The 20,287-nt window shown below is 43.9% G+C and overlaps 1 protein-coding gene across 9 annotated transcripts in view; it reads right to left on the bottom strand.

Annotated features, from left to right (window-relative positions):
* The window catches only part of LOC118399894 (CUGBP Elav-like family member 4), a 120,256-nt gene that overhangs the window by 82,696 nt on the left and 17,273 nt on the right, over window positions 1-20,287 (bottom strand). For all 9 annotated transcript variants that reach the window (XM_052473693.1, XM_052473699.1, XM_052473694.1 and 6 more), the window contains exon 2: window positions 7,677-7,759. In XM_052473693.1, coding sequence (XP_052329653.1) covers window positions 7,677-7,759 — 83 coding nt within the window. The remainder of the gene's footprint in view (window positions 1-7,676; window positions 7,760-20,287) is intronic.

The following is a 20,287-nucleotide window of genomic DNA, read 5'->3' as shown; positions in this document are numbered from 1 at the left end:
GATAAAGCAAAGCAGTGGGACACAAACAACAACAACAACAGAGTTACACATGGAATAAAATAAATAGAGTCAATAATTTTTTGTAATTTTTTGTAATTTTTTTTATTTCACCTTTATTTAACCAGGTAGGCTAGTTGAGAACAAGTTCTCATTTGCAGCTGCGACCTGGCCAAGATAAAGCATAGCAGTGTGAACAGACAACACAGAGTTACACATGGAGTAAACAATTAACAAGTCAATAACACAGTAGAAAAAAAGGGGAGTATATATGCAATGTGTGCAAAAGGCATGAGGAGGTAGGCAAATAATTACAATTTTGCAGATTAACACTGGAGTGATAAATGATCAGATGGTCATGTACAGGTAGAGATATTGGTGTGCAAAAGAGCAGAAAAGTAAATAAATAAAAACAGTGTGGGGATGAGGTAGGTGAAAATGGGTGGGCTATTTACCAATAGACTATGTACAGCTGCAGCGATCGGTTAGCTGCTCAGATAGCTGCTGTTTGAAGTTGGTGAGGGAGATAAAAGTCTCCAACTTCAGCGATTTTTGCAATTCGTTCCAGTCACAGGCAGCAGAGTACTGGAACGAAATGCGGCCAAATGAGGTGTTGGCTTTAGGGATGATCAGTGAGATACACCTGCTGGAGCGCGTGCTACGGATGGGTGTTGCCATCGTGACCAGTGAACTGAGATAAGGCGGAGCTTTACCTAGCATGGACTTGTAGATGACCTGGAGCCAGTGGGTCTGGCGACGAATATGTAGCGAGGGCCAGCCGACTAGAGCATACAAGTCGCAGTGGTGGGTGGTATAAGGTGCTTTACTGACAAAACGGATGGCACTGTGATAAACTGCATCCAGTTTGCTGAGTAGAGTGTTGGAAGCAATTTTGTAGATGACATCGCCGAAGTCGAGGATCGGTAGGATAGTCAGCTTGGTTGCGGAATAGAAAGCCGACTCTTGATTTGATTTTCGATTGGAGATGTTTGATATGAGTCTGGAAGGAGAGTTTGCAGTCTAGCCAGACACCTAGGTACTTATAGATGTCCACATATTCAAGGTCGGAACCATCCAGGGTGGTGATGCTAGTCGGGCATGCGGGTGCAGGCAGCGATCGGTTGAAAAGCATGCATTTGGTTTTACTAGCGTTTAAGAGCAGTTGGAGGCCACGGAAGGAGTGTTGTATGGCATTGAAGCTCGTTTGGAGGTTAGATAGCACAGTGTCCAATGACGGGCCGAAAGTATATAGAATGGTGTCGTCTGCGTAGAGGTGGATCAGGGAATCGCCCGCAGCAAGAGCAACATCATTGATATATACAGAGAAAAGAGTCGGCCCAAGAATTGAACCCTGTGGCACCCCCATAGAGACTGCCAGAGGACCGGACAGCATGCCCTCCGATTTGACACACTGAACTCTGTCTGCAAAGTAATTGGTGAACCAGGCAAGGCAGTCATCCGAAAAACCGAGGCTACTGAGTCTGCCGATAAGAATATGGTGATTGACAGAGTCGAAAGCCTTGGCAAGGTCGATGAAGACGGCTGCACAGTACTGTCTTTTATCGATGGCGGTTATGATATCGTTTAGTACCTTGAGTGTGGCTGAGGTGCACCCGTGACCGGCTCGGAAACCAGATTGCACAGCGGAGAAGGTACGGTGGGATTCGAGATGGTCAGTGACCTGTTTGTTGACTTGGCTTTCGAAGACCTTAGATAGGCAGGGCAGGATGGATATAGGTCTGTAACAGTTTGGGTCCAGGGTGTCTCCCCCTTTGAAGAGGGGGATGACTGCGGCAGCTTTCCAATCCTTGGGGATCTCAGACGATATGAAAGAGAGGTTGAACAGGCTGGTAATAGGGGTTGTGACAATGGCGGCGGATAGTTTCAGAAATAGAGGGTCCAGATTGTCAGGCCCAGTTGATTTATACGGGTCCAGGTTTTGCAGCTCTTTCAGAACATCTGCTATCTGGATTTGGGTAAAGGATAACCTGGAGAGGCTTGGGCGAGGGCTGCGGGGGGAGCTGTTGGCCGAGGTTGAAGTAGCCAGGTGGAAGGCATGGCCAGCCGTTGAGAAATGCTTATTGAAGTTTTCGATAATCATGGATTTATCGGTGGTGACCGTGTTACCTAGCCTCAGTGCAGTGGGCATTTGGGAGGAGGTGCTTTTGTTCTCCATGGACTTCACAGTGTCGCAGAACTTTTTGGAGTTGGAGCTACAGGATGCAAACTTCTGCCTGAAGAAGCTGGCCTTAGCTTTCCTGACTGACTGCGTGTATTGGTTCCTGACTTCCCTGAACAGTTGCATATCGCGGGGACTATTCGATGCTATTGCAGTCCGCCACAGGATGTTTTTGTGCTGGTCGAGGGCAGTCAGGTCTGGAGTGAACCAAGGGCTGTATCTGTTCTTAGTTCTGCATTTTTTGAATGGAGCAATAGAAAAAGTCTATATACCGTGTGTGCAAATGAGGTAGGATAAGGGAGGTAAGGCAATAAATAGGCCATAGTGGAGGGATAATTACAATATAGCAATTAAACACTGGAGTGATAGATGTGCAGAAGATGAATGTGCAAGTAGAGATACTGGGGTGCAAAGGAGCAAAATAAATAAATAACAGTATGGGGATGAGGCAGTTGGATGGGCTATTTACAGATGGGCTATGTACATGTGCAGTGATCTGTGAGCTGCTCTGCGAGCTGGTGCTTAAGGTTATTGAGGGAGATATGAGTCTACAGCTTCAGTGATTTTTGCAGTTCGTTTCAGTCATTGGCAGCAGAGAACTGGAAGGATATCGATATCTTGGCTATATATGGCCCGATTTAATCGAAAAAAAGACCCAATAGTGATTATGGGACATCTAGGAGTGCCAACAAAGAAGATGGTCAAAGGTAATTAATGTTTTATATTTTATTGTGCGGTTTGTGTATGCTAATTATTTAGTTTACGTCCCCTGCGGGTCTTTTGGGGTGTTACATGCTATCAGATAATAGCTTCTCATGCTTTCGCCGAAAAGCATTTTACAAATCTGACTCTGTAACTAGATTCACAACGAGTGTAGCTTTAATTCAGTATATTGTATGTGCATTTTAATGAAATTTTGAGTTTTATCAAAAACGATACGTGGCGCACTTGAAATTTCCGCTGATATATGTTCCCACCACGGGACCACTGCCATGTGGTCAACAAGTTTTAACAAACTATAGTTTTGGCAAGTCAGTTAGGATATCTACTTTGTGCATGACACAAGTTATTTTTCCAACAATTGTTTACAGACAGATTATTTCACTTATAATTCCCTGTAGCACAATTCAAGTGGATCAGAAGTTTACATACACTAAGTTTACTGTGCCTTTAAACAGCTTGGAAATTCCAGAAAATGATGTCAATGCTTTAGAAGCTTCTGATAGGCTAATTGACATCATTTGAGTCAATTGGATGTGTACCTGTGGATGTATTTCAAGGCCTACCTTCAAACTCAGTGCCTCTTTGCTTGACATCGTGGGAAAATCGTAGGAAATCAGCCAAGACCTCAGGAAAAAAATTGTAGACCTCCACAAGTATGGTTCATCCTTGGGCGCAATGTCCAATGCCTGAAGGTACCACATTCATCTGTACAAACAATAGTAGGCAAGTATAAACACCATGGGACCATGCAGCCGTCATACCGCTCAGGAAGGAGACGCGTTCTGTCTCCTAGAGATGAAAGTACTTTGGTGCGAAAAGAGCAAATCAATCCCAGACAACAGCAAAGGACTTCGTGAAGATGCTGGAGGAAACAGATACAAAGGTATATATATACACAGAAAAACGAGTCCTATAGCGACATAATCTGAAAGGCCACACAGCAAGGAAGAAGCCACAGCTCCAAAACTGCCATAAAAAAGCCAGACTACGATTTGCAACTGCACATGGGGACAAAGATTATACTTTTTGGAAAATGTCCTCTGGTCTGATGAAACAAAAATAGAACTGTTTGGCCATAATGACCATCGTTATGTTTGGAGGAAAAAGGGGGAGGCTTGCAAGCCGAAGAACACCATCCCAACCGTGAAGCATGGGGGTGGCAGCATCATGTTGTGGGAGTGCTTTGCTGCAGGAGGGTCTGGTGCACTTCACAAAATAGATGGAATCATGAGGCAGGAACATTATGTGGATATATTGAAGCAACATCTCAAGACATCAGTCAGGAAGTTAAAACTTGGTTGCAAAAGGATCTTCCAAATGGACAATGACCCCAAGCATACTTCCAAAGTTGTGGCAAAATGGCTTAAGGACAACAAAGCCAATGTATTGGAGTGGCCATCAGAAAGCCCTGACCTCAATCCTATAGAACATTTGTGTGCAGAATTGAAAAGGCGTGTGCGAGCAAGGAGGCCTACAAACCTGACTCAGTTACACCAGCTCTGTCAGGAGGAATGGACCAAAAATGCACCCAAATTATTGTGGGAAGGATGTGGAAAGTTATCAAAATGTTTGACTCAAGTTAAACAATATAAAGGCAATGCTACCAAATACTAATTGAGTGTATGTAAACTTCTGACTCATTGGGAATGTGATGAAAGAAATAAAAGCTGAAATAAATCATTCTCTCTACTATTATTCGGATATTTCACATTCTTAAAATAAAGTGGTGATCCTAACTGGTCTAAGACAGGGAATTTCTACTAGGATTAAATATCAGGAATTGTGAAAAATTGAGTTTAAATGTATTTGGCTAAGGTGTATGTAAACTACTGACTTCAACTGTACCTTCTGGAGCGCATGCTACGGGTGGGTGCTGCTATGGTGACCAGTGACCTGAGATAAGGCGGTGCTTTACCTAGCAAAGACTTTTAGATGACCTTGAGCCAGTGGGTTTGGCAAAGAATTTGAAGAGAGGGCCAGCCAACGAGAGCATACAGGTCGCAGTGGTGGGTAGTATATGGGACTTTGCTGACAAAATGGATGGCATTGTGATAGACTGCATTCTGTGTTGGAGGCTATTTTGTAAATGACAATGCCGAAGTCAAGGATCGGTAGTATAGTCAGTTTTACGAGGGTATGTTTGGCAGCATGAGTGAAGGATGCTTTGTTGTGAAATAGGAAGCCAGTTCTAGATTTCATTTTGGATTGGAGAGGCTTAATGTGAGTCTGGAAGGAGAGTTTACAGTCTAACCAGACACCTAGGAATTTGTAGTTGTCCACATATTTTAAGTCAGAACTGTCCAGAGTAGTGATACTGGACGGGCGGGCAGGTGCGGGCAGCGATTGGTTGAAGAGCATGCATTTACTTTTACTTGCATTTAAGAGCAGTTTGAGGCCATGGAAGGAGTGTTGTATGGCATTGAAGCTCATTTGGAGGGTTGTTAACACAGTGTCCAAAGAAGGGCCAGAAGTATACAGAATGGTGTCGTCTGCATAGAGGTGGATCAGAGAATCACCAGCAGAAAGAGAAACATCATTGATGTATACAGAGAAAAGAGTTGGCCTGAGAATTGAACCCTGTAGCACCCCCATAGAGACAGGCCCTCTGATTTGAAACACTGAACTCTGTCAGAGAAGTAGTTGGTGAACCAGGCGAGGCAGTCATTTGAGACACCAAGGCTGATGAGTCTGCCGATAAGAATGTGGTGATTGACAGTGTCGAAAGCCTTGGCCAGGTCGATGAATACAGCTGCACAGTATTGTCTCTTATCGATGACGTTTATTATATCGTTTAGGACCTTGAGCGTGGCTGAGGTGCACCCATGACCAGCTCGGGAAACCAGATTGCATAACGGAGAAGGTACGGTGGGTTTCAAAATGGTCGATGATCTGTTTGTTAACTTGGCTTTCGAAGACCTTAGAAAGGCAGGGTAGGATAGAAATAGGTATGTAGCAGTTTGGGTCTAGAGTATCTCCCCCTTTGAAGAGGGGGATGACTGCGGCAGCTTTCCAATCTTTGGGGATCTCAGATGATACGAAAGAGAGGTTGAACAGGCTTGTAATAGGGGTTGCAACAATTTTGACGGATAATTTTAGAAAGAGAGGGTCCAGATTGTCTAGCCCAGCTGATTTGTAGGGGTCCAGATTTTTTAGCTCTTTCAGAACATCAGCTATCTGGATTTGGGTGAAGGAGAAATGGGGGAGGCTTGGGCAAGTTGCTGCGGGGGGTGCAGAGCTGTTGACCGGGGTAGCCAGGTGGAAAGCATGGCCAGCTGTAGAAATATGCTTATTGAAATTCTCAATTATCGTGTATTAATCATGAGTGACAGTGTTTCCTAGCCTCAGTGTAGTGGGCAGCTGGGAGGAGGTGCTCTTCTTTTCCATGGTCTTTACAGTGTCCCAAAACATTTTGGAGTTTGTGCTACAGGATGCACATTTCTTTTTGAAAAATCTAGCCTTTGCTTTCCGAACTGCCTGTGTATTTTGAATGGGGCATTCTTATTTAAGATGGTGAGGGAAGCACTTTTAAGGAATAACCAGGCATCCTCTACTGACAGAATCAGGTCAATATCCTACCAGGATACCCGGGCCAGGTTGATTTGAAAGGCCTGCTCGCTGAAGTGTTTTAGGGAGCGTTTGACAGTGATGAGGGGTGGTCGCTTGACCGCAGACCCATTACAGACGCAGGCAATGAGGCAGTGATCGCTGAGATCCTGGTTGAAGACAGCAGAGGTGTATTTGGAGGGCAGGTTGGTTAGCATGATATCTATGAGGGTGCCCGTGTTTACGGATTTGAGATTGTACCTGGTGGGTTCATTGATCATTTGCGTGAGATTGAGGGCATCAAGCTTAGATTGTAGGATGGCCGGGGTGTTAAGCATGTCCCAGTTTAGGTCACCTAACAACATGAGCTCTGAAGACAGATGGGAGGCAATCAATTCACATATGGTGTCCAGGGCACAGCTGGGGCAGAAGGTGGTCTATAGCAAGTAGGAACAAGGAGAGACTTGTTTCTGGAGAGGTGGATTTTTAAAAGTAGAAGCTCAAATTTTTGGGGTACAGACCTGGATATTAAGACAGTTATCTGCAGGCTATCTCTGCAGTAGATTGCAACTCCGCCCCCTTTGGAAATTCTATCTTGTCTGAAAATGTTCTAGTTAGGGATGGACATTTCAGGGTTTTTGTTCTTCCTAAACCAGGATTCAGACACGGTTCGGACATCCGGGTTGGCAGAGTGTGCTAAAGCAGTGAATAAAACAAACTTAGGGAGGAGGCTCCTAATGTTAACAGTGGTTACAGAAGTCAACAAATGAGAGCGCCTGGGAAATGGGAGTGGAGCTAGGCGCTGCAGGGCCTGGATTAACCTCTACATCACCAGAGGAGCAGAGGAGGAGTAGGATAAGGGTACGTTTAAAGGCTATAAGAACTGGTCGTCAAGTACGTTCGGAACAGAGAGTAAAAGCAGCAGGTTTCTGAGCACGGTAGAATAGATTCAAGGCATAATGTACAGACAAAGGTATGGTAGGATGTGAATACAGTGGAGGTAAACCTAGGCATTGAGTGATGATGAGAATGATATTGTCTCTATAAACATGATTATTTTACCATTAGTTTACCATATATTCTCCTGGCTGTATGATAAGGTATTTGAGGGGACTTACAGTACATAGAGCAAATGGGCACCCTCTTCCCAATTTAGTGCACTAGCTATGGTCAAAAGTAGTACACCATATAGGGAATAGGGTACGAAGACTATTACACTGTGGTGGTATCTTACCCCTGGCAGGGTCTTCTGCTCGTGGAGGGCATTCTGAGCTTTCAGGGCCGACTCTCTGGTACAGTAGGTAAGGAAGGCACAGCCTGAGAGAGAGGACAGAGAGGGCAGAGAGATGGTAAAGAAATGTTAGCATACTGGGACAAACACTGAGACAGCAACTGGAGGAGGAGACCACTCAAAACCATCACAGAGAAAAGCCAAAAACAAAAACACACACACACACACACACACACACACACACACACACACACACACACACACACACACACACACACACACACACACACACACACACACACACAGCAAGCCTGCAGCTAAATAATTATATCTCTGTGTGCACAGATCTGTGTGTTCTTGCTTTAAAGACAACAGTTTAGTTTTGCTTACGAAAACGACTTACTCTACAGTATATATGCAGAACTATTTACTTTCCCTATTGCCACTTCTTATGTAGCAGAGATTTGGAAACATGTGAAAGCTAATCTAGCTACAGTAGCTACTTTCTTCCATAACATGTCAAATCTGATGTGGCTCTCCCTCGCTCTCCTTGCCAGTCTAAGTCTGCGGTTATCCAGTCGTCCATTGGTGTGTGTCAGTCCTCACTTTGCTGTGACAAGGCAGACATTTCCCTGACAGCCTCTCTCTCCGCTCTATATGTTCCCACAATCCCTTGTTTCCTTAGCACCTGGCTGACGTGAGGGGGCTGCCAGAGGAATGCCAGGGACTCAGGCAAACGAGGAGATACCTGGGAAACATGTCACTCACACAGGCCCCCTTGACAGAAAGCCTATGTAGTGCTGTCATAAGGCTGACATAGTATCAGCTATGTCAACTAAGGGGAATCTTATTTAGAACTGTCCAACTTTTGACTGTAAATGTTATTATGGAGACCCTCTATGTACAAATATATACATAACACAAGAAACCATGGAACCATGTTCAGAGGACATTTGAAAACCTTATGCAAACATTCAAGTAACATCCCTACTCATAGACCCCTAAAATCTAGCTTGCATCCCAAATAGCATCATTACTATGGGCCTTGGTTAAATATTAGATGGTTAGTCCTTGCATCAATAGCTCTGTCTATGAATTTAAAAGTGGTTACATTTCTCCAACCCCATCCATTTTTACATTTAGCAGCCACCCTTATCCAGAGAAACTTACAGGAGTAATTGGGTTTAAGTACCTTTCTCAAAGGCACATTGACAGATTTTTCAGCTAGTTGGCTCAGGGATTCAAATCAGCGACCTTTCAGTTATTGGCTAAACACTCTTATCCACTAGGCTACCTGCCATTCCTCAGCTTTTTAATGAAACAGGGGCGGGGAGACACATGCTGATTGACGCTTTAGGGCTGCTGTATGGGTATGGTTGGAGGCATGTCCAACCTACGGTGCCATCTTGAATTAGGCTGCAGGCCCATTATTTCAAGCAAGTGTCTGAAAGGGTTAGGGTTAGGGTTACACAGCAGCCCAAGCAGCCTCTCAAAATGAGAGGCACAAATCTGCGCGATTTCCATACACCCAATTGTGTTGATACAGCCATTTATCAAGTTTTTATCACAGACAGACAGACAGACAGACAGACAGACAGACAGACAGACAGACAGACAGACAGACAGACAGACAGTTACAAAGACAGGTGATCAGTCCCAGGGTCCTAAGCTTGGTGACGAGCTTGGAGGAGACAATGGTGTTGAACGCTGAGCTGTAGTAAATGAACAGCGTTCTCACAAAGGCATTCCTCTTATCTAGGTGGTTGAGGGAAGTGTGGAGTGCAATTGAGATTGCGTCGTCTATGAATCTGTTGGGGCGGTATGCAAAATGGAGGGGATCTAGAGTGTCTTGGAGGTAGCCTTAGAGTTTTGCAGGTAGCCTTAGAGTTTTTGGGAACAGGAATGATGGTGGTCAGATTGAGACGTGGGGATTACAGCCTGGGACAATGAGAGGTTGAAAATGACCTGCCAGGAGTCTTTGACAAAAAAAAAACTCCAGCCACCCAAGTTATAGACTGTTCTCTCTGGTAACACACGGCATACTGTACCGATGCACCAAGCATGGAACCAACAGGACCCTGAACGCTTGTACTCCAAAGGTATAAGACTGCTAAATAGTTAGTTAAATAGTTAGCCAATAGCTATCAGGACAATCTGCATTGACCCTTTTTGGGCTGCGATAGCCCTGTGCGCGGTAGCCCTGTCCTTTAATTTAGCGCCAATCTCGGTATTAATCCAGGGCGTTTGATTGGGGAAGCGGCAAACCTTCACTGTAGGGAGAATGACGGTGCTGCATTTCCTAATGAAGCCGGTGACGGAGGTGGTTAGCTCGTCGATGCTATCGCCGGAGTCCCGGAACATATTACAATCAGCGCTAACAAAGCAGCACAGCCTCCGATTTGGAGGACCATTTCTCTAAGGAGCGCATCACGGGTACTTCCTGTTTGAGCTTTTGCTTGTAGACAGGAAGCAGGAGTATAGACTCATGATCGGATTTGCTGAAGGGGACGACAGGAGGGCCTTGTACGCTTGCTTAAGGATAGAGTAACAATGTTATTAATTCACCCTGGTGCCAAAAGAGACATGTTGATGGAAGTTGGGCATAAAGTGTCTTAACGACGTGGAATTAAAATCCCCAACAAGCAGATTAGCAGTCTCCGGGTGCATCATTTCCTGCGTGTTTATAGCCTAATACAGTTTGTTAAGTGCCACCTTGCTGTTTTTTTGTCCTGAGGTAGAATATATACAGCAGTCACGATAACAGCTGAAAACTCTCTTGGGAGGTAGAAGGGTCGGCGTTTGACCATCGGGTATTCCAAGACGGCTGAACAATGGGTCAAGACTTCCACTCTGCTAGAGTCAGCACACCATTTGCTGTTGATGGAGTGGCATATCCCTCCCCCTCTCGATTTTCCTGAATCCAATGTCCTCTCTGCTCGGTGAATGGGGAATCCATCGAGTTGAATAGCCATGGGGGTATCTTGTCCGCACATGACATACTGGTAGTAGAAATTGATAGGCAGTCATAATTTGTTGCCTTACATTGTTTCACAACGCCTCAAATTCAAATCAACAACAGTGCAGAGGGGAAGGACAGAGATGTTGAATTAGAGAGAAAAGAAGAAAGAGAGTGAGAGAGGTAGAGATAAGGGCATTTAAAGGAACAGGAGAAAGCAGGGGTAGAGAAGGGAGAAGAAAGCGGTGAAGGGAAAGAGGCTAAGCGAAAGAGAGAGTATAGATGAAGAGGGGGATGAGAGAGAGGTAGATAAAGGTAGAGAGAGCGAGGGAGCGAAGATAAGATCACCTAGCTTCTGTGAACACCATTCCCCTGTGTCCTACACTCGCCTCTTATCTCAACCACTGCAGACACCCTAAAGGGGGACACACCCACCGAGAGAGAAAGAAAGAAAAAGAGAAAGACAGAAGGGAGTAAAATGGAAACAGGGATTGAAAGACACAAGGTCTAAAAAGTACAAAAGACAGGTTGGAAAGACACCACTACTCTTCCAATTACGTGCTTTGTCATCATCTTACGAGTGATTGTTTGAGAAACAGCTGTCGTGGTAATAATGTTTACTGCCAAGTGGCCAAACTCTTCTCTTTTGTCACAAGAGATGTCAAACTGAAGATTTACTGGCATCAATTAAGCCGGTCCCTCTGTCATAGAGTCTACTTTTACCCAGTCATAATTATGATTTAAAAGATGTGAGATCATGAGACTTGCTATTATCATTCATGCTTTTGTCAATTATGGCTCCATCTACTAATAAGTGTTACCATTAGTTCTCATTCCAATGTTTGTCCAAATGATCTTTTGTCCATTTATTCTAGAATCACGAAACGGGAACTAAAAAGTTGTAGCTGTTTTCCACTTTGTGTTTCTCAATGCTCTTTAAACTATTAGACCATTTCAGATAGAGCCTTAAGAGTCAATTGCATGAAATGACTCTATACACCCTTGCACATAAGGAACTCTGAAAGAAAATCATTGCCTTGAAACTTTATTCAGCCAGTCAATAGAAATCTCCAGATCTCTCATCTCTGTTTTGTTCATGTCAAGGGGTGCGTAACTGGAGGCATGAAGTCAAACGCAGGAGAGCAGAACTTGGTAAATAGCCGGATCCGTTTAATGTACATAATTACCAGTATACAAAAATAACAAAACACTTGGGCACAAAACCCGTATCGCACCAGTACATAAAGCACACATACTTACAATAAACAATTCCCGACCAGGACACGGGGGAAACAGAACATATACAACATATAATTAGGGAATTGAAACCAGGCGAGTGCGACATCCAGACAAAACAAATGAAACATGAAAAATAGATCTATGATGGCTAGAAGACCGGCAACGTCGACCGCCGAACACCGCCCGACTTCGGCAGAAGTCGTGACAGTTAGCATCTATCTGGATCTGAAATGCACGACCAAGGACAACCTTTGCTCCATACACAAAATACGTCTTCACTTCAGTTTATAGATTGATTTTATGACATAAAAACCTGACTAGATTACTATTATATGAGGCCTCACTTCTCTGTGTGTTGTACTACTAAAGCCTTTGCAACACCAATATTTATAGCAAAATACTTCATTGCAAATGAATGAATGGACCATGTTATTCTATAATGCATATGCAATAGCAACACAGTCACTTGTTGGAAGGCTAACAAACCAACCAAATCATTTCTTGACATGTATCCCTTTAATGCAGATCAGCAATCCCTTGGCTCAGTGTGTACAAGGGCTGAGTCCATATATTATTCAACATCTTGCTATAGTCCCCTTTCTTTCAATAACACTGGCAGGTGAATGGACTTGATATTTCCTTATTTCCTTAGTTTCCTTATAACACTTTCAGATCTTTGCTTTGAGGAAACAATATAAGGAAAGGGAGTTATCTTATACTATCAAGACACAGTCAATGTCCACCCCCATATCATCTTAAAATATGTATTTGGCTGCAGTAAACCCTTGATGAGTTAAAAATGCTATATGAGCTCGGAGCAGAGTACGCAAATATAAAATCTTCAATTACTGTGCAGAGAAATGTCCGTTTTTTTTTGTTCCGTAAAATAAGCCTTAATAATTCAGCAGCTGTTTCAGAGACTAATGAATGATCATTTTGAATGCCTACATTCTAAAAGTGACGGCATGCATTCATGACATTTTGATCCCAGTTTGGATGTTGGCCAGGTCAAAACCTATAAAAGGCATAGACTAACAAAAAGGAACATTGAAACAGCATGTCACTGTGTGTGGATAGTGGAGGTCAATAAGTGCACCACATCTCTCACTGCATGCTGCTTCCCGAGTGGGCCAACTCCAAGCCTGCATCCAAAATGGCACCCTATGCCGTAAGACGATATCGGCACTGGTCAAAAGTAGTGTACTATTTGGGAATAGAATGCCATTTGGGGTGCAGCCTAAGCTCTAGTTAATCGATTGGCAAAGGAGGAAAAAGGGCTGGCTCTAATGTGTTGCATGTGAAGGATTTACTGGAGAGCAGAGCCACTGAATCAATGGAGTAGAAAATGCATCATTAGGACAGTGTTGTTGCCGTCGTCCCCTTGCTCCCGAGAGGGATGTGGACCACACACACACACACACACACACAAGTTAAAGCAGAAACAGACACATACCAGCATATACTGTATACTGTATACATACATGCATACAGGCACACTTTGATGAGTTCTCAATGTCACTAGTCAGTAGTTTATATTATTCTCTCATTCATACCTATTCCCCACTGTCATTGTTTCGTAAATACGTGTGTGATTATTTTAAATAGTGCAGTCTACTAATTCTAAAACAGTAAATTACCTTCACAAAGACATAGGCTAAGTTAATTACACATTATTTTATTAATGTTCATTAATTAATAACGAAGTTAATCCATTTAACCTTGTCCCTTCATTGGCCCCTCGTTTACTACGTTTGCAGGTTGTTGATCCCCAGGCAATTGGACTTGTGCTTTGTGCAGATAAATATTTCAGTAATATTTCAACCTTTTGTAGCGTAATCCTTTCCATCTCACAGTTCTTTCACATTAACAATCGAGAAGAAAACAACAAAAATAATAGTAATTTGTCAAAAACAGGAGCAGGGGTCTGAGTCTGACACACAGGGGTTGGTCTGCCCTCCCATTACAACACTTACAACCCTAAACACAACCATTAATATTCCTCTCCTCTCCTCTCTCCTCTCGTTCCTGCTTTCCTGCCCTCTTATTTCGCCTCGGCAGAGAGACGGCACGCCTTGTCCTATCCCGTCTTCCACAGGGGAGTCAAGACGAGAGGACGTTCCAAACAGGGGCGACTTGGGGAGGCCTCCGGGGAGGGGGGTGGGTGGAGAGGGAACATGGATCATTACACTTCCTGTTGCGTCCCGGGAAGAAAATGACGCTACTCCTGGGCCAATTGATTCTGGAGAGTTCATTTGCTTTATTAGCGAAGATGTTGGACCTGCGAGGGGATCCCGTTCTACAACCGGAGGCCCCACCTTACTCCTGCACTCCACCTTCCTCCCTCCACCACTCCAATCCAATTCCTGTGAAAAAGAAACCCTGCGTAATTGTTTTCCCTCCATCTTCCGTGTCATTGTCAGATGGGTCCTGTGGGATTATTAGCAACCCCAGGTCCCTCAATAATTCATCCTAAACTATTTATACACAGATGGGAGTCCTCTAATGTCTCCCTCAGTGAGCTTATCTGACGTTCAGACGGAGAGTGGGGGGGAGGGAGAGAAAGACAGAAAAACAAGCGATACAGTGAGGTGAGAGATTGAAAGAGTGAGAGAAAGGGAGACAAGGGGGCAGACTGAGAAAGAAAGGGAGACAAGGGGGCAGACTGAGAAAGAAAGGGAGAGAAGGGGGCAGACTGAGAAAGAAAGGGAGACAAGGGGGCAGACTGAGAAAGAAAGGGAGACAAGGGGGCAGACTGCGAAAGAAAGGGAGACAAGGGGGCAGACTGCGAAAGAAAGGGAGACAAGGGGGCAGACTGAGAAAGAAAGGGAGACAAGGGGGTAGACTGAGAAAGAAAGGGAGACAAGGGGGGAGACTGAGAAAGAAAGGGAGACAAGGGGGCAGACAGAAAGAAAGCGAGACAAGGGGGCAGACTGAGAAAGAAAGGGAGACAAGGGGGCAGACTGAGAAAGAAAGGTAGACAAGGGGGGAGACTGAGAAAGAAAGGGAGACAAGGGGGCAGACTGAGAAAGAAAGGGATTGGGAGTGGCAGTGAGACAGCAGCACAGAGGAGTGTGTTTGTGTGTGCGTGTGCTTGTGTGTGTGTGATTCTTTCCAGAGAGAGAGCGAGAGAAAGAGAGAGAAAAGCTTTTTTTTTGGGAAGAGGCACAATGACCCTGTTTCATGGTGTGCTTTCAGTTTCAAGGTGAAGCCGTTCTCTCTCTCCCCCGCTTTGCCAAAGTGAACAAAAGCACCATCCGGGGAATAGCAGCCTCCCCCACACAATCCTTCATTAATGGCTTTTAATTCATCTGGCCCCTTTTTTTCCTCCATTTAACACAATTAAGATGTTTGCAAGGCTAACATGGAGTACCAATCATTAAAGGAAGGGCACATGAAAGACACACAGGGATTTTCATATTTACATATGCACCATGCAAACACACAACAGTTAGTTATTCCTCCTCTGTCTTATGTCAATGAATAAGATCAACAAACACAGCACAGTCATTCCACCATTCCTTCATAAACACATAATCATACGATATCATCCCACATTAGCATATTATAATTTGCACATTAAGCAGCTTTTATCATTCTAAATACAAAGCGTTGTGGTTTGAGAAAAAGGCTTTCTAACTTGTTTTTTAACTGCCGAGCTGTGGAATGAAAACAGCACAAACTACTTACTATACTATTCCAATCTATCTAGTCTAATTCCAAAATGCTATATAGTGAGTGTACAGCTTGTATAACAGTGTAAATTTGCTGTCCCCTCAAAATAACTCAACACAGCCATTAATGTCTAAACCGCTGGCATCAAAAGTGAGTACACCCCTAAGTGAAAATGTCCAAATTGGGCCCAATTTGCCATTTTCCCTCCCTGGTGTCATGTGACTCGTTAGTGTTACAAGGTCTCATGTGTGAATGGGGAGCAGGTGTGTTAGATTTGGTGTCATCGCTCTCACATTCCCTCATATTGATTGGTCAGTGGAAGTTCAACATGGCACCTCATGGCAAAGAACTCTCTGAGGATCTTTAAAAAATAATTGTTGCTCTACATAAAGATGGCCTGGGCTATAAGAAGATTGCCAAGACCCTGAAACTAAGCTGCAGACGGTGGCCAAGACCATACAACGGTTTAACTGGACAGGTTCCACTCAGAACAGGCCTCGCCATGGTCGAACAAAGAAGTTGAGTGCACGTGCTCAGCGTCATATCCAGAGGTTGTCTTTGGGAAATAGACATATGAGTGCTGCCAGCATTGCTGCAGAGGTTGAAGGGGTGGGGGGTCAGCCTGTCAGTGCTCAGACCATACGCCGTACACTGCATCAAATTGGTCTGCATGGCTGTCGTCCCAGAAGGAAGCCTCTTCTAAAGATGATGCACAAGAAAGCCCGCAAACAGTTTCCTGAAGACAAGCAGACTAAGGACATGGATTACTGGAACCATGTCCTGTGGTCTGATGAGATAAACTTATTTGGTTCAGGATGGTGTCAAGCATGTGTGCGGCAACCAGGTGAGGAGTACAAAGACAAGTGTGTCTTGCCTCAGTCAAGCATGGTGGTGGGAGTGTCATGGTCTGGGGCTGCATGAGTGCTGCCGGCACTGGGGAGCTACAGTTCATTGAGTGAATGCCAACATGTACTGTGACATACTGAAGCAGAGGATGATCCCCTCCCTTCGGAGACTGGGCCGCAGGGCAGTATTCCAACATGATAACGACCCCAAACACACCTCCAAGACGACCACTGCCTTGCTAAAGAAGCTGAGGGTAAAGGTGATGGACTGGCCAAGCATGTCTCCAAACCTATACCCTATTGAGCATCTGTGGGGCATCTTCAAACGGAAGGTGGAGGAGTGCAAGGTCTCTAACATCTACCAGCTCCGTGATGTCGTCATGGAGGAGTGGAAGAGGACTCCAGTGGCAACCTGTGTGAAGTTCTGGTGAACTCCATGCCCAAGAGGGTTAAGGCAGTGCTGGAAAAGGATGGTGGCCACACAAAATATTGACACTTTGGGCCCAATTTGGACATTTTCACGTAGGGGTGTACTCACTTTTGTTGCCAGCGGTTTAAACATTAATGGCTGTGTGTTGAGTTATTTTGAGGGGACAGCAAATTTCCACTGATATACAAGCTGTACACTCACTACTTTACATCGTAGCAAAGTGTCATTTCTTCAGTGTTGTCAGATGAAAAGATATACTCAAATATTTGCAGAAATGTGATGGGTGTACTCACTTTTGTGATATACTGTACATACATTTTTCAGATTAGAGTATTTATCTGAATTGATTGCTTATGGATACCATGTATGTGTGTAAAATATGACTGTTGTCAGATTTTATTCATTGATTTTTAAAGTGTATTAAAGTGGGTGTTGTTGCAAAATGATATGTATCCATTGTTTAGCTGAAGTTTTGTGTCCTGTAAATTTGACATGTGGTTGTCTCACCAAGCTATCTTACTATGAAGGCACTAACTGTCTCTCTGGATAAGAGATTCTGCTAAATTACTAAAATATCAAATGTAAATGTTTTACATACAGATCTCATATTACTGCACTGATTAATTTTAGATTACATTTTTTAAATATATATATATATTTTAAATTTTACCCCTTTTTCTCCCCAATTTCATAGTGTCCAATTGTTGTAGTAGCTACTATCTTGTCTCATCGCTACAACTCCTGTACGGGCTCGGGAGAGACGAGGGTTGAAAGTTATGCGTCCTCCGATACACAACCCAACCTAGCCGCACTGCTTCTTAACACAGCACGCATCCAACCCGAAAGCCAGCCGCACCAATGTGTCGGAGGAAACACTGTGCGCCTGGCAACCTTGGTTAGCACGCACTGCGCCCGGCCCGCCACAGAAGTCGCTGGTGTGCGATGAGACAAGGACTTCCCTACCGACCAAGCCCTCCCTAACCTGGACAACACTAGGCCAATTGTGCGTCGCCCAACGGACCTCCCGGTCACGGCCGGTTACAACAGAGCCTGGGCGCGAACCCAGGGTCTCTGATGGCAGAGCTGGCACTGCAGTACCCGGGAGGCCACATTTTTTAAATATTAATGTCACAAATGTATCATCATTTTTGGGGGGCTATTTGTCACATTTTGACTGTGTAAAACCAAGCAGAACTAACTATTTCTCTGAGAGTGAGGTGGATATACAGAACCAGTCAAAAGTTTGGACACCTACTCGTTCCAGGATTTCTCTTTATTTTTACTATTTTCTTCATTGTAGAATAATAGTGAAGACATCTCAACTATGAACTAACACATATGGAATTATGTAGTAACCAAAAAAAGTGTTAAATCTAAATGTATTTATATTTAAAATTCTTCAAAGTAGTCACCGTTTCCCTTGACAGCTTTCAAATATTATTTGTTCTTCTGAGACCTGTATTTGAATATCAACGAAAATAGTTGCCTTTTAGTTGAAACTATATAAACTATATTTGAATATCTTGAGGATTTGAAAAGTTGGAATTTACAAATAAACTACAAAATACAAAAATGTTCTGCCCAAGTCTGCTAGCCAAAGATACTTGGGTTATCCTCCCTCGGTGGAGAGACATTCTGTTGTCGTCTGACTAATGAGGCCGCTGGCACAGGCAGTCGATTTTCAGTCCTTTTATCGGCTCTTGAGCTGCAGATAATTATAAATATTTAGCCATTTGGCAGATGCTTTTATCCAGCTCACTTAGAAGGCTGCAACTCCCTCTTGGACAAATTGGGACATTGAAATGCAGATTGGAATCAGAGTTTTTACATTTCGCATTGGAGGGAAATGTGGGTGGAAGAATGGAACTCTGCAAAATTGATTGGTTAGATGATCAAAGCACTGGCTAGTAGGTGTCTGATCCTTGCTGCACCATAGAACATTAACGTACATGTACAGCATGACATGCCCATAGGTCACGTTTAATGTAATGGTATCGTGCAACGTAATATCACATCTAGAAACGTATTTCACTTTGATGCAAATGGAGGTCCATTTTGCCATTTTTATCCTAAGCATCGCCAGCAGGTCTCAGTCAGACCAGTACACTGTGGTAACTGGCAACCCCTGTCCAGAATTAGTAGGACTATGCCCTGTCCAGAGGGACCATTGTGTCCTTTAATGTTAATTATTTCTTAGAGTCTAGAAACCTACAAGTGGTGCTAGCGAGAGATCTCAGAAGCCATGAAATAATTTGCTGAAGGGTTTCTTTCCAAATCATTCCTGGGCTGACTTGCTCGTTGAGTTATGTGCTGAATGGCCAAGCAGAGATCCAGCTGAGCCCACTGGCCGCTGAGCCAAGTAGTCTACTGTATTAGACACACACACACACACACACACACACACACACACACACACACACACACACACACACACACACACACACACACACACACACACACACACACACACACACACACACACACACACACACACACCTATATTGAGGCGGAGGCCACAAATCGTAATATTGATATCATGCAGCATTTGTGGCATTGATGCATTAATTCATGTACACATATCATGTATATATTCTGAACTACAGCATACATTATCTTCAAAATAAACATTCCACCGCGTAAATAATTGTTTACTCATTGCATAGCTTTCGCCAAGTAAAACCCACATTTCTAAAAAGGCAGTATATATTTAAGAGGCAGGAAATTAATGCAGGCGGACGGCAGTATGCTGACCTTCATGCCTTTCCCTTAACTTAAATCTTACCTTAAAATCAATGGAACTATACCTAACCTTAACCTTAACCTCACCCTTGTTCCTCAACCTAACCTTAACCCTTATAACCCCTAATATATATTGACACTTGTGCCTAAACATATGTCTTCCTATGTGGGTCAAATATCCACTTATCTAGGAGATAACCAACTGAAAGCAGTTTACATGAAGTGTAGCAGAGAAAAACAGCAGGGACTATTATAGGCACAACAACAACATTAACACGTTGTAAAAAATGGCTGCCTACATCAGTGAGCGCTTGCTTATTCACCCCTAGGGGTGGCTTCAAGCAGCGAGGCTGAATTCTGCTCCCATTGCAGGAAGGTCATTTTCCTTCCAGGGCAGTGATTGCCACAGATTAGTGCTTAAATCTTGCAAAACGCAACCTATAAATTACAGCAAAGGACAGAGGGGTCAGAGCCTGCCGTGGAACGGAGCCAGGAGTCATCTACTTGCAGGGAGGGGGACATCTGTCTTTGGGAGTCCCTCTGCCTCTCTCTCTGTTTCTCTCTTTCTCTCTCTCTGCCTCTATCACTCTGCTTCACTCTCTTTACCTCTCTCTTAATGCACTCTTCATTTCTTTCAGTCTCCACCCCTTCCAAAAGTATATATGAAGTTAGTATTCCATCTATCATAAACTTGATTGAGACTTGACCTTAGTCGTACCAACTCTTACCCTTA

This window comes from Oncorhynchus keta, chromosome 21 (genome assembly GCF_023373465.1).
Source record: "Oncorhynchus keta strain PuntledgeMale-10-30-2019 chromosome 21, Oket_V2, whole genome shotgun sequence".
NCBI lineage: Eukaryota > Metazoa > Chordata > Actinopteri > Salmoniformes > Salmonidae > Oncorhynchus > Oncorhynchus keta.
The sequence above is the reverse complement of the archived record's forward strand: the minus strand, read 5'-3'. Positions and strand labels throughout refer to the sequence as shown.